Source organism: Galeopterus variegatus, unplaced genomic scaffold (genome assembly GCF_000696425.1).
Source record: "Galeopterus variegatus unplaced genomic scaffold, G_variegatus-3.0.2 Scaffold11726, whole genome shotgun sequence".
NCBI lineage: Eukaryota > Metazoa > Chordata > Mammalia > Dermoptera > Cynocephalidae > Galeopterus > Galeopterus variegatus.
In genome coordinates, this window is record NW_007737837.1 from 24,468 (window position 1) to 38,455 (window position 13,988).

General features: G+C 39.8%; 1 protein-coding gene across 1 annotated transcript in view; it reads left to right on the plus strand.

Moving 5' to 3' along the window:
- The window catches only part of LOC103610757 (centrosomal protein of 192 kDa-like), a gene marked incomplete at its 5' end in the record, with an annotated part of 34,277 nt that overhangs the window by 14,481 nt on the left and 5,808 nt on the right, over positions 1-13,988 (plus strand). The window contains 7 exons of the mRNA XM_008594855.1: positions 2,318-2,468; positions 6,622-6,797; positions 7,414-7,537; positions 9,058-9,163; positions 9,626-9,833; positions 10,841-10,920; positions 11,582-11,677. Of these exons, the coding sequence (XP_008593077.1) occupies positions 2,318-2,468; positions 6,622-6,797; positions 7,414-7,537; positions 9,058-9,163; positions 9,626-9,833; positions 10,841-10,920; positions 11,582-11,677 (941 nt within the window). The remainder of the gene's footprint in view (positions 1-2,317; positions 2,469-6,621; positions 6,798-7,413; positions 7,538-9,057; positions 9,164-9,625; positions 9,834-10,840; positions 10,921-11,581; positions 11,678-13,988) is intronic.

A 13,988-nucleotide genomic window follows, 5' to 3' on the forward strand; every position in this document is an offset into this window, starting at 1 on the left:
AAAAAAAAAAAAAAAAAAAAAAAAAAAAAAAAAACAATGACATGGGGGCCGGCCCGGTGGCGCACTGGATAGTGCGCCGCTTGGGAAGCGTGGCGGTGCTCCCGCCCGAGGGTTCGGATCCCACATACAGACCGGTTCCCGCTCACTGGCTGAGCGAGGCACGGGAGCAACGACGAGGGTTGCAATCCCGTTGCCGGTCCCCGGTCCGGTACGGGGGCAACACTGAGGGTTGCGATCCGTTGCCGGACACGGAAAAAGACAAAAGACAAAAAAAAAAACAAAAAACAATGACATGAATCTATATTAAATGACATGGAAAGCTTTCATTTATTAAGACAAACATTGTTCTTAAAGTTTGTATATGGTAAGATCTCACTTTAGTAAAAATAATTTAATGTGTTTATATAATTACGTAAGTAGGATCACAGGAGTATACATAGGAAAATATTAAGTGGTTATGTTTTGGTGGTAGAATTTCAGGTGGTAGTTCTTTCCTCCTACTTTTATTTTCCAGTTTTTTAGTAATGGAATATTTTTTGCTTTTTAAATATGAAATAGAAAAGGAAGAGGATACTTATGCCTTTGAAGGAGTGATGTAGAGTAGTCTGATCTTTTCAGTAAATTGGAGTCTCGATCATATGCTCAAAGGGAAGGCAGGGATTTGTTAGTTAAAAATGATGAAACTTTGAAATGGGCTTGTCAGCAGTGTGCTAAGGGAGCAGAGCAAGGGGAAAGAACGTTGGATTTGAAACTCAATTCAAGACCCATTTCTGCCATCTCAGCCCCTCTGAGCTTCGTCTTCCTTATCTCTTCCTCATAGGAAGGATCTAAATAAGAGTTAAACTGAACAATGCTATGGAGATGGAAGACAAACACTTAGTCACATATTGCAAGTGTGGTGAAGATGGTGATTAACAGTAGGTAGCATGAGTGTACAGTGGTTCAGAAGTTGCATGTTTCCATGATTCAGCAACATTCCATTCACCACGAATGGATGCACACCGAGAGGACAGGATGCCAGTCAGTGTGTAGACACTGGGATGTAGTGGTGCAGAATGCAGGCCTGGTCCATGAGGGGCATGCAGAGATGAGGGAGATAGGCGATTCCAGGGTGGCATGAAAAGTGCTGTGGTAGAGCTGTGGTTAGGAATCTGGGAGGGCATGAAGAAAGGGCACCTCACTTAGGAAGAGCAGGAATTGACAGGGTGGAGAAGATGAGGAGGAATGTTCTAGGGAGAGGGGGCTGCATGATCAGAAAGTCAAGGAATGTGTTGACAAGCCCAACCAAGAGCTCAAGTGACGTGCCAAGATCACCCATCTTAGATGGGGTTCAGTTGAGACTTAGACTAGGTCTTTGGGATACCAGAATTCCACCAGAATTGAGGAGATGGTATCTTTATTGTCCAGATGAATGGAGGAAACAATCCCACTTTTTTTGTGTTCACCTATGATAATGTTGCAGTTGAACTTTTTGTGTGATTATTTTGAATAATATTTGCTTGAGCATATTACTATTACAAGTATTTGTAATGATCTCACTTTTGCAAAATGTATAATTTGTGACAAATATTTTCATAGTTGATTTAAACTTTGATAGTCAGATGTTTTTGGTTAATATAAATTTAAATTTATAGTTCCTGTATTCTCTTAAAAATTTTATTTAAAATATATATAATTCTTAAAAGTTATGTAATTTATGCATAGATTAAAACATATTCTATAAAATTTTTTGTATATACAAATTCAGGTGGCCTAATCTAGAGATGTTCATCTTGAGCACTATTTTATTAATATAGAAATGTTTATAGTGCCTGATTTCTAGATTTGCTTCAATTGACAAATTGTATACCCTTAACCTCCTTGTGATTCAGATTCCTCATCTTTGAGGTAGAGATAATAATACCTCAATGAGTTCTGAAAATAGATATAAATATAAGGGATTAGAACAATGTCTGGCCCACATAAATGTTGCCATATATATCTTCAAAAATTGTTATTTTGATGCTCACAACAGCCCCTGAGATTCTTACTCCATATTATAGTTGAGGAAACTAAAGCTCAGAGAGGCTAAGTAACTTGCCAAAGGTCACAGAGCTAATGAGTGGCAAGGGTAGTTCAAATTCAGGCTCAGAGCCTGAGCTGCCAGCCACAGATGCTGAACTGCCTATAATTTCATGCCAGTCAGCAACAGTATTAATCGAAATGTCACCTACCCCAACCTACGGAAGTATTCTGTGGCTATAACTATATAAATTTATCTGTTATTTTGTGGTGTGCTTACGATTCATGTATTTCAAAACACTATTTTCTGTTCCAGTGTATGATCTTCCCCAACGGCCTAATGATGTTCAGCTCTTTTATGGAAACATGCGTAAAATTATACTTTCAGTAATTGGAGAATTCAGAGATTCCATTTCTAGCAGAGAATTTCTTCAGCCTTCTTCCAAAGCTAGCTTGGAATCTAAAAGGTAAAACAAACAAAAATCTTTCACTAGATTTCAAGATTATTTGATTCATAGTTGAGCTGATCTTTTCCCCCTGTACTTTATTGTTATTATTTTGACTCAGAATGTTTATTTCACCTCTATTTTTTAGTTTAAGTTAATAATTTTGAACTTTCAGGAAAGTTTAAAAATAGTACAGGGAACTCCCATATATTCTGCATTCAGATTCCCCATTAACATTTTATCACATTTACTTTATTATTTTTTATTTGTATATAACTATTTTCTGAACCATCTAAGAGTAAGTTGCAGGCATCATGATGGATTACCCCAAACTTCCTAAAAATGCTCTTCTACATAGCCATGGTAAACTTATCAAAATTAGACTATTTAATATTGATACATACTACCATCTAGTCCACAGATTCTGTTCGTATTTCACCAGTTGTTCCAATAATGTCTTTATAATTAAATCAAACCACAAAACAAAAAAATCCTCTTTCACCCTTCTTCTCTGGTCCTGACTCTAATCTAAAATCACATGTTGTGTTTAGTTAGCCTGTCTCTTTACTCTCTTTTAGTATAGGACATATACTAACATAACTAGAATATAGTATAGTCTTTCCTTATCTTTCATTACTAGGATAACAGAAGTTTGGATTATCAAATCAGATCCACAGGATCAAAGATATGATCCAGAATTAAGTTTTACTAATAATTTTAGATGAGGCTTGGAGAAGTCGAGCACTGCCAGTGGCTTCCAGGTTTTTTTGCAATATTAATGCTTGTGCTCTTTTTGCAATATTAATGCTTGTGCTCTGTTTCAAATTTAACAGTCTGTATTATGCATGTGACACATGGTTTACACAAAAGGGGGAGCTATTTTGAGCATGTATGAAGGTTCTATTTTATACTGTGATGATTACATAACTTACGTGATAATTTTACAAAGAACTATACCCCATAAAATCATAAATTTTAGTTTTCTTAACCCCAAAGAATTCTAAACAGACCAGGTCCGTCCTGTTAAAAGCATTCCATAGATAAGGACATTAGTGTGTTTGCTGGGAGATCTGTCATTTGCAAGATTACCAGAAGATCTGACTAAGTCATCTTGCTTTTTTCTTGAGCATTCTCTGGTAAAAAGGAGAAAATCGGTTAAAGGCCAGCTGATAACCCTTTTCTTACTAATGACCTTGATGTTTTTGCAGAGTCCAAGCCACTGGACTTACAAAGTTACTTTGTAAGATATTCCTCAATTTCAGTTTGCAGATTCAGGTTTCACACTTTTGGCAGAACACCACAGAAATGATGCTGTTTGTTTTGTTTTCTTTTCTTTTTTTGGTGGCTGGCCAGTATGGAGTCCTACCCCTTGACCTTGGTGTATGACATTGTGCTCTAACCAGCTGAGCCAACTGGCCACCACAGATGCTGTTTGTTTCTGTAGTGCAGCTGTTTATTTTTGTAGTGCATCTTCTCAGATGATGTTCTATGCTGATTTGTCTTATTCCTGCTAATCTTTTTGTCACTTTGGTAAAAATGTTGTCTGCTGTGTTTCTCCACTGTAAAGTTAATTGTCAAGTATCTTACAGGGAGACACATAGAAATAATGAATTATCTTGTTCTTATCAAATTTTTAGCATCCGTTGATGATTGTTGCCTGAATCATACTATTACTATTAGGTTAAACAAATAGTGATTTTCAAATTCCATTTTTCTTTCTATAATTATAGTTGTCTTTCCACTGTGGGGAAGAGATTTACTTTTCCCTGCTTTATGTACTTATTTACCTATATTAGGATGGACTCATGGATTTAGTATTAATCATTCACTGTCATTATTTAGTCTTGCATTCTCGCTCCTTGATTCTCTCCATGAGTCCCACATCATTCTTTGAGCACTTTCTTATTCACTGGCATAACAGAATATTCTAGGCTTATCTTAAACTTTCCCTGCTCAGCCCTGGGATAGCCATTTCTCTTAGAAGTCATAGTTCTTTTTATTAGTTACTTCTTTGGTATTAGAAACCAGGATATGTTACTAGGATGGTCATTGCTGTTGAGTTGCCCTTGCTTCTAGGCCCTCTCAGTGGACAGAGATTGGAAGTACATGAATTAATATATAAAGCCACATGCATATATTTATATGTTTATAAATATGTTATAAACCATGAGTTTTCCCTGATACCTCCAATGCCAATCTAACACCACATTTGTAAGTGTATTTTTTTCCATAATGGTACCCTTTTTTCCGGTAGTGGGAATCCTGGCCCCATTATCCTCAATATATTTCCATTTTTACTCAATCCTATTTTTTTTTTTCCTTTTTGTCTTTTTTCGTGACCGGCAACGGATCGCAACCCTCAGTGTCGCGCCCTTACCGGACCGGGACCGGCAACGGGATCGCAACCCTCGGTGTTGCGCCCGCACCTCGCTCAGCCAGTGAGCGGCCAGTCTGTATGTGGGATCCGAACCCTCGGTGGGAGCGCCGCCGCACCCCCAAGCGGCGCACTGTACCAGTGCGCCACCGGGCCGGCCCTCAATCCTACTATTTTTAACCAATCTTTCCATCACATGGGCTGTCTCCCTGAGCCCAGTGCCACCAGCAGGAAGCTTGCTGCTGATTCACACCCCCACGTGTGCCTTTCTTGTGCCAGCCTGTTTTCTCTTCCCTATACTTTCAGTGCTGATCTTTTTTCAAGGAATTCAAAGAAAGAATTAGAGATAATAGTTACAAATATTAAAAATTATCTTGGGGCCGGCCCGGTGGCGCACTTGGTAGAGTGCAGCGCTTGGGAGCGCGGCGGCGCTCCCGCCGAGGGTTCGGATCCCATATAGAGACCGGTCCGCTCACTGGTTGAGCGCAGTGCGGGCACAACACTGAGGGTTGCGGTCCCGTTGCCGGTCCCGGTACAGGCGCGACACTGAGGGTTGCGATCCTGTTACCGGTCACGAAAAAAGACAAAAAGGAAAAAAAAAATTATCTTGAAAATAACTTAAATTGTGAGGAACTGGTTCTTAGCAAAAAAGCTAAGAATCAACTTTATTTTTCAAAAGATGGTTTATGACTTCTGTTCCTTGGGCAGTGGAGGTCTGATTTGAAAAGGAGGGGCGGGAGGGCTTTGGGTGAGAGGTAAAGACAGGGATTACTCTCTCTCTTCACTGAGTGTTGACTTGAAATAAACGAAGATGTGACTCCAGTGTTTGGAGTGGTAGGAGAATTTGGGCACCACACAATTAAATTTCAATTATGTCATGTGATTTAGTGATTACTATAGTAATTTTTTATAATCTAAGGCTTATTAGAAAACACTTTATTTTAAAACTTAATACAAATTTTCATGAACTGTATTAGCATTTTTTACCATAGCATTTTGCCCAGAAGACTCCCTTGTTTTAAAGTTTCTTGGTATCAGCATTGTGAAACCAATTATAGATGCATTTAGAAGTATTGATTTTTTTAAATTCATAATTTTGTGTAATTTTCTAGTAAATCTTTTTAAAAAATTATTTGTTATTATTTTTTACATTCTAAGATGTTGTGGAGCGGTTTGGTGGGGAAGGAGAGGAGAAGAGGAAAGGAAATAGGATGGGAGAAGGAGGAAGGAAGGGGCGTGGTTGAGGCCTGTGGCACCCCTCTCATTCCTGCAGGAGAGACCAGGGGGCTTCTAATGGTGGCTTGGTCATTGCTGGGCTGGATGCAAATGTCGAGGGTGTGAAGCCCTCAGCCCCCCACTACAGCAGCTGGGGACCCCAGGGTGTTTCCAGTGGCTGCTAGGTGGTTGTCACTAGGCTGGTTGCAGATGTTGTGGGGGGGGCATGGCTGAGGCCCTTGGCTTCCCACTCTAGTAAATCTTTTAAGAGACTTCAGAGGATATGCAGAAGTTGAGGTAGAAAAAATTCAAATCACTGAATATTCTGATTAAAGTTTATTATAATTTTTGACCTATACTGTACTTTTTTTTAATGCACCACTTTTAAGTATATTCAGTATGAAGGATTTTTATCCACTGAAAAATACATGGTATATAATGCATTTTTAATTTTGTCTTAATGTTTTTCAATTTATTATGAATTAATATAAAAATATGTGAGCCTATTTTTTAAATCATTTTTAACTGCTTCTCTCTCTGTCTCTTTTTCTGTCTCACTTTTCAATTTTTAAATAATTTCTCTAGTGAATCAGAAACTTCTGGAAAACATAGTGGCAATGTCTCTTTGGATGTTTTACCAGTTAAATGTCCTCAAGATTCTCTTCTCTCACAAGCTGTTCACCCACCTCAAGAAAAATCAGTCACTGAAGAGATATGGACTGTCCAACCTGAACACTTGATTTTGGTAGCTCCTTCTCCTTGTGAGTATGTTAGTGACGACACATCAAAAGTGTGTTCTGGAGTCTGGGCCTGTGCTCTCTGTACTGCAGCTCATCTAGGACACACACATGGACTTCATGCACATCCCACTGATGGCACGTCCAGGATCTGCTCCCATATTGTAGGCCTCACTCAGACGTACCTCGAGCATTGCCCTTGTCCTGAGGCCATGCTCCTCAACCAGGCTCCCAACTCCTCATTTGGCAGAGCCACACCACACCCAGTGCCCCCTTCAAAGAGCTTATTCATCACTTGGCTTCTTATTGCACTTTACACTGATACAGTTGGTTCAGAGTAGGAGCAAATCTGGTACACACGTGTGTGCCAAACTTAAGACCAGTGGTAATGATATTCAGATTTCCATTTTTCTCTAACTTTGCTCAATATTGCCAGTATCTTTGTAGTTTCCAAGAATAAATAAATGGACTTGTTTTTACCAAGGATTTGAAATTTCTACAATGGAGCAGTTGAGAGACCAAAATAAAGCAATGTAGTACTACTAGTGTGGTCATTTAGGACTCATTTTTATTATCTGATAATATTTGTCATTTTCACTATTGCTAAATGTAAATAACATTTTATTTATCTGATAAATAGGTGACGTGGCAAAGACTGGACGCTTCCAGATTGTAAATAATTCTGTTAGTTTACTGAAATTTGAGCTGTACTGGCCGGCTCATTGCCTCACAGTCACACCACAACATGGATTTATTGCACCAGAGTAAGTATGACTTCTGTGTTCTTCTGGGTGTTATTCGGATGCTGTTATGGTGACTTTTTAAGGATCAAATAATATGTAGTTTTAATCTGTTCTGTAATATTTTGCACCATGCTGACTCTCTAACAAGCTTGATTCTGTGGGATGACAGTGAGCTCCAGATTTGTGTTGCTTACTGGAGTAGAGGTCATGCTCACAGCTGGTATTGGCCTAACCTGTGGCATAAAGGGGCATGTTTGAGGTGGAACAGAGTGCCTGGAGTGGAAGACATCAGAATGTTTTTTGATGTAGTACTCTGCCCACAAAATTACAAAGCAAGAAATAAAACTGAGGCATGTGATGAGCAGTGGTGATGTCTCTAAAACCTAAATGGTTTTGTTGTTTGTTAAAGTTATTTGGATCATGTATTCTGCTGGTTTTGTCTGAAAGACATTTTTCAGGAAAAGCTTCCTGACTTTTAATATGTCTGAGATATAACTTAGCTTACCATTTTCTACATAAAATATTCTAAGACAGAAGGAATCTTTTGGGGCCAGCTGTTTATGTGCAGCCTCGTTATTGATAGGAAGTAAAGCCACAGCTCTGCAGCCTCTCAGGGACTTCATCTGAGTCAGCACAGAACTCTCACATCCAGAAGCTGCTTCATATTTGGGATTAGCAACTTTGCAGAAGAAGAACATGAAGTTTAACTTTTGCAAAATGATGAGGGTGCATTTTAGGAGGGTTTCCTTGACTGGGACTGTGAGCTAGGATATGGGATACCCCAGAGAAACATTGCTAAGACCAAAGCGATCAATTAAACATTTACTAAGCGTTTATTATGTGCAGCATACCCTTTCAGGTAATGGTTGGAAAGATAGGGAGATGATAAAACAGGTTTTTCACAAATAACTTTTTCCATAGCCCCACGTATTTAGCTGTTAGCAGTAGAAAACAGTAATCTTTCCCTGCCATTTTTAACATGTGTAATGTAATAGCTTTTGTAATTGGTGATTTCTTATAAGTCACAAATCTGATCACGTTGTCCACATTTAAACTCTTCTTTAAATCCTGTGGATCTTGGAGAGAATATTGGGCACAGAATATAATAGCAACTGGGTAATAAACAGTTTTTTCCCTAATTTCTTTTCTGTCCCCGCCCCCCACCTTTTCCTCCAGTGTCCTCCCCAGCTGTTGCATTTGCTTTGTACTGTGACTGTATCATTCTTTATTACCAAGTGGTTCAGAGCTTTTGTACTGTTGGTCTTTGGCTCCAGAAATTTTTATTTTGAGTTGTTTTTAAAATGGTATTTCCGTGGCCTGGTTTGCTTTCACATGGGTTTTGCCCTTGGGTTCATGGGTTCAGGACATTTGACTTTGTCAGCCACAAATCAGGGGTTTGAGGCGGGATGGGAGTTCTGTGGGGCTAGCCTCTGTTCTCTTCTCAAACCATGGGAGATGCTTGATCATTGGCATTTATAACTCTTGTGATTACTGCTATTAAAGTATAGGATATTCTTGGTTTTCATTATTGTTTTTTTAAGGAGTAAACTACAAATTCTTGTGAGTCCGAATTCCTCCTTATCCACGAAACAGTCAATGTTCCCATGGAGTGGTTTGATCTATATACATTGTGACAAAGGACAGAAGGTACTTTTAAAAGAGTTTTTTGAGCAGCATTTCTCGTATTTTGTAGCTTTAGTTTTGTAATCCTATTAGCACTTACATTTCAGAAATCAAATGAGGGTGTTTTTTCTCTCAGCCCAATTAGGTTATGTAATTATAGCACTTAGTACATCATCAGTTGAAGAAACATCTTCTGTGGCCCCCCCTTAGTGATCTCTATGATTCTCTTGGAGGGGATGGTGGAGAGTGGGGTCTAGAAGCCATTGCTAATTTGCCAAATTTTCTTTTAAAAAAAAAAAGGTAGCGGGGAGAGGAGATAGAGTCAAAGATTTATTTTGTTTGAGATCTGAATAAACTTTAATTTCTAAATTCATCAGTGTTTCATTTGTCTGGCATTTTTTTCCTCTATCAAGATTTAAAAATAGGAATTGTTTCTTTTAATATGATAGCTACATTTGTGTCATCACTTTATTTGGCTCATTTCAGAAAATTGTGAAAGTTCAAATTCGGGAAGATTTGACTCAGGAAGAGCTTTTAACTCGTTTGGCCTCCAGCTCATGTGGAATTCTTCCTTCAGCATCTGAGCCTTCAATTAGTCATTTGGTAAAACCGATAACAAAACCACCTTCCACGAAGGTTGAAATAAGAAACAAGACTGTTACTTTTCCTGTGACAGAACCTGGTAAAACTTCAGGTATTGTATCAAAAAATTATGTAATTCAAATGTCTCATATATTGGGTCTAATGCTCAGTTGTTAGTTATTGATAAGTTAGTCATGAGTACGAAGTATAAGCAATCAGCACAAATTTGCCCCCTGCTTCAGGAGAAAATCAAGTAGTCATTGGCAGTCATTTCAATAATGGGCTAGGTTTTGGAACTTAAAATGTTAAACCTAGGCAGATAATAACTGCGTATTCCAGGAATCTTAGATTTTCCTACTCTCAGCATCTTCTTGTGGACTTTTTCATTCACCCCTCGTAGCTACACCTTGCTTTTCCTCTCTGCTTCCTGACCCTGGTGGCGTCTCCCCAGCTCATGTGCTCTGTAGGTCACAGCAGTGCTCTGCCCTCACCAAGCCTCCCAGCCACTGTCCCCACTGTCCTGGCACTCTTCACCACCACTGCCTCTCACACACTCCCTTAACTGCCTATACCCCTCTCCCTCTACTTGCCTAGACCGGTTCTCCGTCTAGCTCCTCCATGTCCTATGTACAGCCATGTGGATGGCTTCATGGCCACACTCTCAGATGCCCCTTAACACCAGGCCTTTCTGCCAGCCCTTGGTGTGTGTCCTTACCCCTCACCAGCAACCATATATCCCCTGCTGCTCCAAGCCCCTGCCACCCTCCTCCCTTCTCCTCAGTGTGTGTCGCCCCCCCCATCATCAGTTTCTGCCTCTTTGTTGATGCATTCCCAGTAGCACACAAGCGTGTCCTTCTATCACTGGTGGAAGAAATGTCTTCTGTGGCCCCCTCTTGCTTAAGCCCTTCAGTATCTTGGCAGTATGCTTAGAATAAAATCCAAAATTGGGTATCTGACACACCTGCTTGTTTTAGGAGACACTGTAGTTTCTGTGGAACTCCTCTAGGGGTCTAATGGTTGTATTTTCCCCTGTAATGAGGCAACGAGGCCTGTCCTGGCAATGTGCTGGCTCACTGGCCTCTCTCAGAGTGTGAGTGGTGTTGCCTATGTTCCTTCTAGAGAGCTGGCTGGAGCTCGAGAATCAAGGCACCACAGCTGTGAAGTGGCACCTGTCGTCTTTAGCGCCACCTTATGTCAAGGTCAGTCGTGATTCCCTTGGATATATCCATTTTCCTGTTTAAACTTTATGCAGGATATTTAAAAGCCCGGGTTGATGTTAATGGTTATTTGTCCCACCAGTTCATGTACTTGGTTTTCTGTACAGGTGGGGATGATACATGCCCAGTCTTTTACTCAAGGTAGTTTTGAGAGTCTCTGCCAGTGGCATTCCTGGACCAAGTGGGTTTGTCGTTTGTTGTGTAGAGCACTGTGGCTTCTCTGCCATTTATTTTATTCGATGGTAATAGTTCTGAGCCATAATACTAACAAAATATGTGCAAAAATAGTTGCTCAACCTACATAAAGAAATAAAGAACTGTTATCGCATAGAATGTTAAAATGTACTTCAGCAGTGTCTGTAGGGTCTTTGAGGAAAAGACAGTCATGAGACACTGTGGACAGCATCGTAAAGATCCCAGCAGGTGTGTGGTCTCTTGTGTGTGGTGGTGACAGTTGTGTGCAGTCCCTGCATAGAGCTCGGTCAGGCACACTCCCACTTCTGTGAAGGCATTGAGCTTTTCTTGTCTGCTTCTACATGGACTTGGTGTGTTCTCAATAACCATAAAGGTAATGGTATCACTGTGGAATTGATTTATTGGCTTTTATGTTTTATATTTTGATTATTTAAATGATTTTTTGCAGGGAGTTGATGAAAGTGGAGATATTTTTAGAGCTACCTATTCAGCATTCAGATGTTCTCCTATTTCTGGTATACTGGAAAGTCACAGAATGCAAAGGGTGAGTTTTGAAGTTGGTAGAACAGGATCTTAACTGCCCAGGAGTGCCTCATTTGATTCCACCCACTCTAATTTGTTTCACCTAGACCACTATTCACAGAGCCAGTCTGCCTGCAGGAGGAAGACTGCCTTGGAGTAAGTCAATGCATGTGTGTTGTGCTGTGGCAGCAGGTCTTCCTATGAAAGCATTGTCAGCTAAGTGGAACACTGTACTGAGTGATAAAGGCCATAGGTTGCCAGTGCTTAGAACTTACATCACTGATCTACTAAGTTGTAGCCAGTACTCACAAAACAACTTGATGTTCATGGTATAGTCAATAGTATATCTTTCTGGGTGATAGATCCCTCCAGCTACTATGACCCTCTTAAATCTTAATTCATTTCTAGACCTGACATAGTCCCTTCAGATATCTCCTGGTGACACTAGTCATCCACTTGGCCTCAGTAATATACTCTTTCAATGTAATTGTTGGAACTCATTTAAACTATAGCATTTATATAATATTGGCTTACTGATTCAGATATTTGGACTTCTGACAAGTTCTAGAATGTACCTATGAACTCATAACTGATTATAAAAGAATCTTAGAGCAGCTATAGTGATGAAAGTGGAGATATTTTTAGAGCTACCTATTCAGCATTCAGATGTTCTCCTATTTCTGGTATACTGGAAAGTCACAGAATGCAAAGGGTGAGTTTTGAAGTTGGTAGAACAGGATCTTAACTGCCCAGGAGTGCCTCATTTGATTCCACCCACTCTAATTTGTTTCACCTAGACCACTATTCACAGAGCCAGTCTGCCTGCAGGAGGAAGACTGCCTTGGAGTAAGTCAATGCATGTGTGTTGTGCTGTGGCAGCAGGTCTTCCTATGAAAGCATTGTCAGCTAAGTGGAACACTGTACTGAGTGATAAAGGCCATAGGTTGCCAGTGCTTAGAACTTACATCACTGATCTACTAAGTTGTAGCCAGTACTCACAAAACAACGTGATGTTCATGGTATAGTCAGTAGTATATCTTCCTGGGTGATAGATCCCTCCAGCTACTATGACCCTCTTAAATCTCAATTCATTTCTAGACCTGACATAGTCTCTTCAGATATCTCCTGGTGACACTAGTCATCCACTTGGCCTCAGTAATATACTCTTTCATTGTAATTGTTGGAACTCATTTAAACTATAGCATTTATATAATATTGGCTTACTGATTCAGATATTTGGACTTCTGACAAGTTCTAGAATGTACCTATGAACTCATAACTGATTATAAAAGAATCTTAGAGCAGCTATAGTATTTGTTGTAAACTCTGTGTACTTTACTGGGTCTGTATAACAGGCTTTCAGAGGGTTTCTCACTGTTTTGGAAAGACACACAGTTCTACAAGCATAGTTTACTACTCTTGATTTGGAAAATGAAATAACATTGCTTAATAAAAGTTCCACATGTGAGGAAGGATTGCGAACAGAAAAACCCAGCAGGAAAGACATACCTTGTCACTGGATTGGAAAGCTTAACATTGTTAAGACAGCAGTATGTCCTAAATTGATCTACAGATTCAACACAATCCCAGTCAAAAACCCCAGCTGGGGTTTTTTTTCCTCATTTTGTTTTGAAATTGACAAGCTGATCCTAAATTCATATGGATGTACAGGGACTTACCTAAGCAGAGCAATCTTGGAGAAGAACAAAGTTGGAGGACTTACAATTCCCATTTTCAAAACCTACGGTAAAACCACAGTACTCAAAGCAGTGTAGTCCACAAAAGAAAAAAATAGGTGAATTACTAAAATTAAAAACATTCGTACATCAAACACTACAACCAAGAAAGTGAAGACTACCCATGGAATGGGAGCAAATATTTGCAAATGATGTATTTTACAAAGGACTTAAATCCAGAATATGTTAAGAGCTTTTACAACTCAATAAAAAGACAAATAACTCAATTTTTAAAATGAGCATAGGATTTGAGTACACAGTTCTGTAAAGAAAACATACAAGTAGCCAACAAACATATGAAAAGATGCTTAGAATTACTACTCATTAGCAAAGTACAATCAAAACTGGAAGTGAGGGCCGGCCCGGTGGTGCACTCGGTAGAGTGCGGCACTTGGGAGCGCGGCGGCGCTCCCACCGAGGGTTCAGATCCCATATAGAGACTGGTTCGCTCACTGGTTGAGCGCGGTGCGGGCGCGACACCAAGGGTTGCGATCCCGTTGCCGGTCGCGGTACGGGCGTGACACCGAGGGTTGCGATCCTGTTACCAGTCACGAAAAAAGACAAAAAGGAAAAAAAAAAAAAACTGGAAGTGAGGTA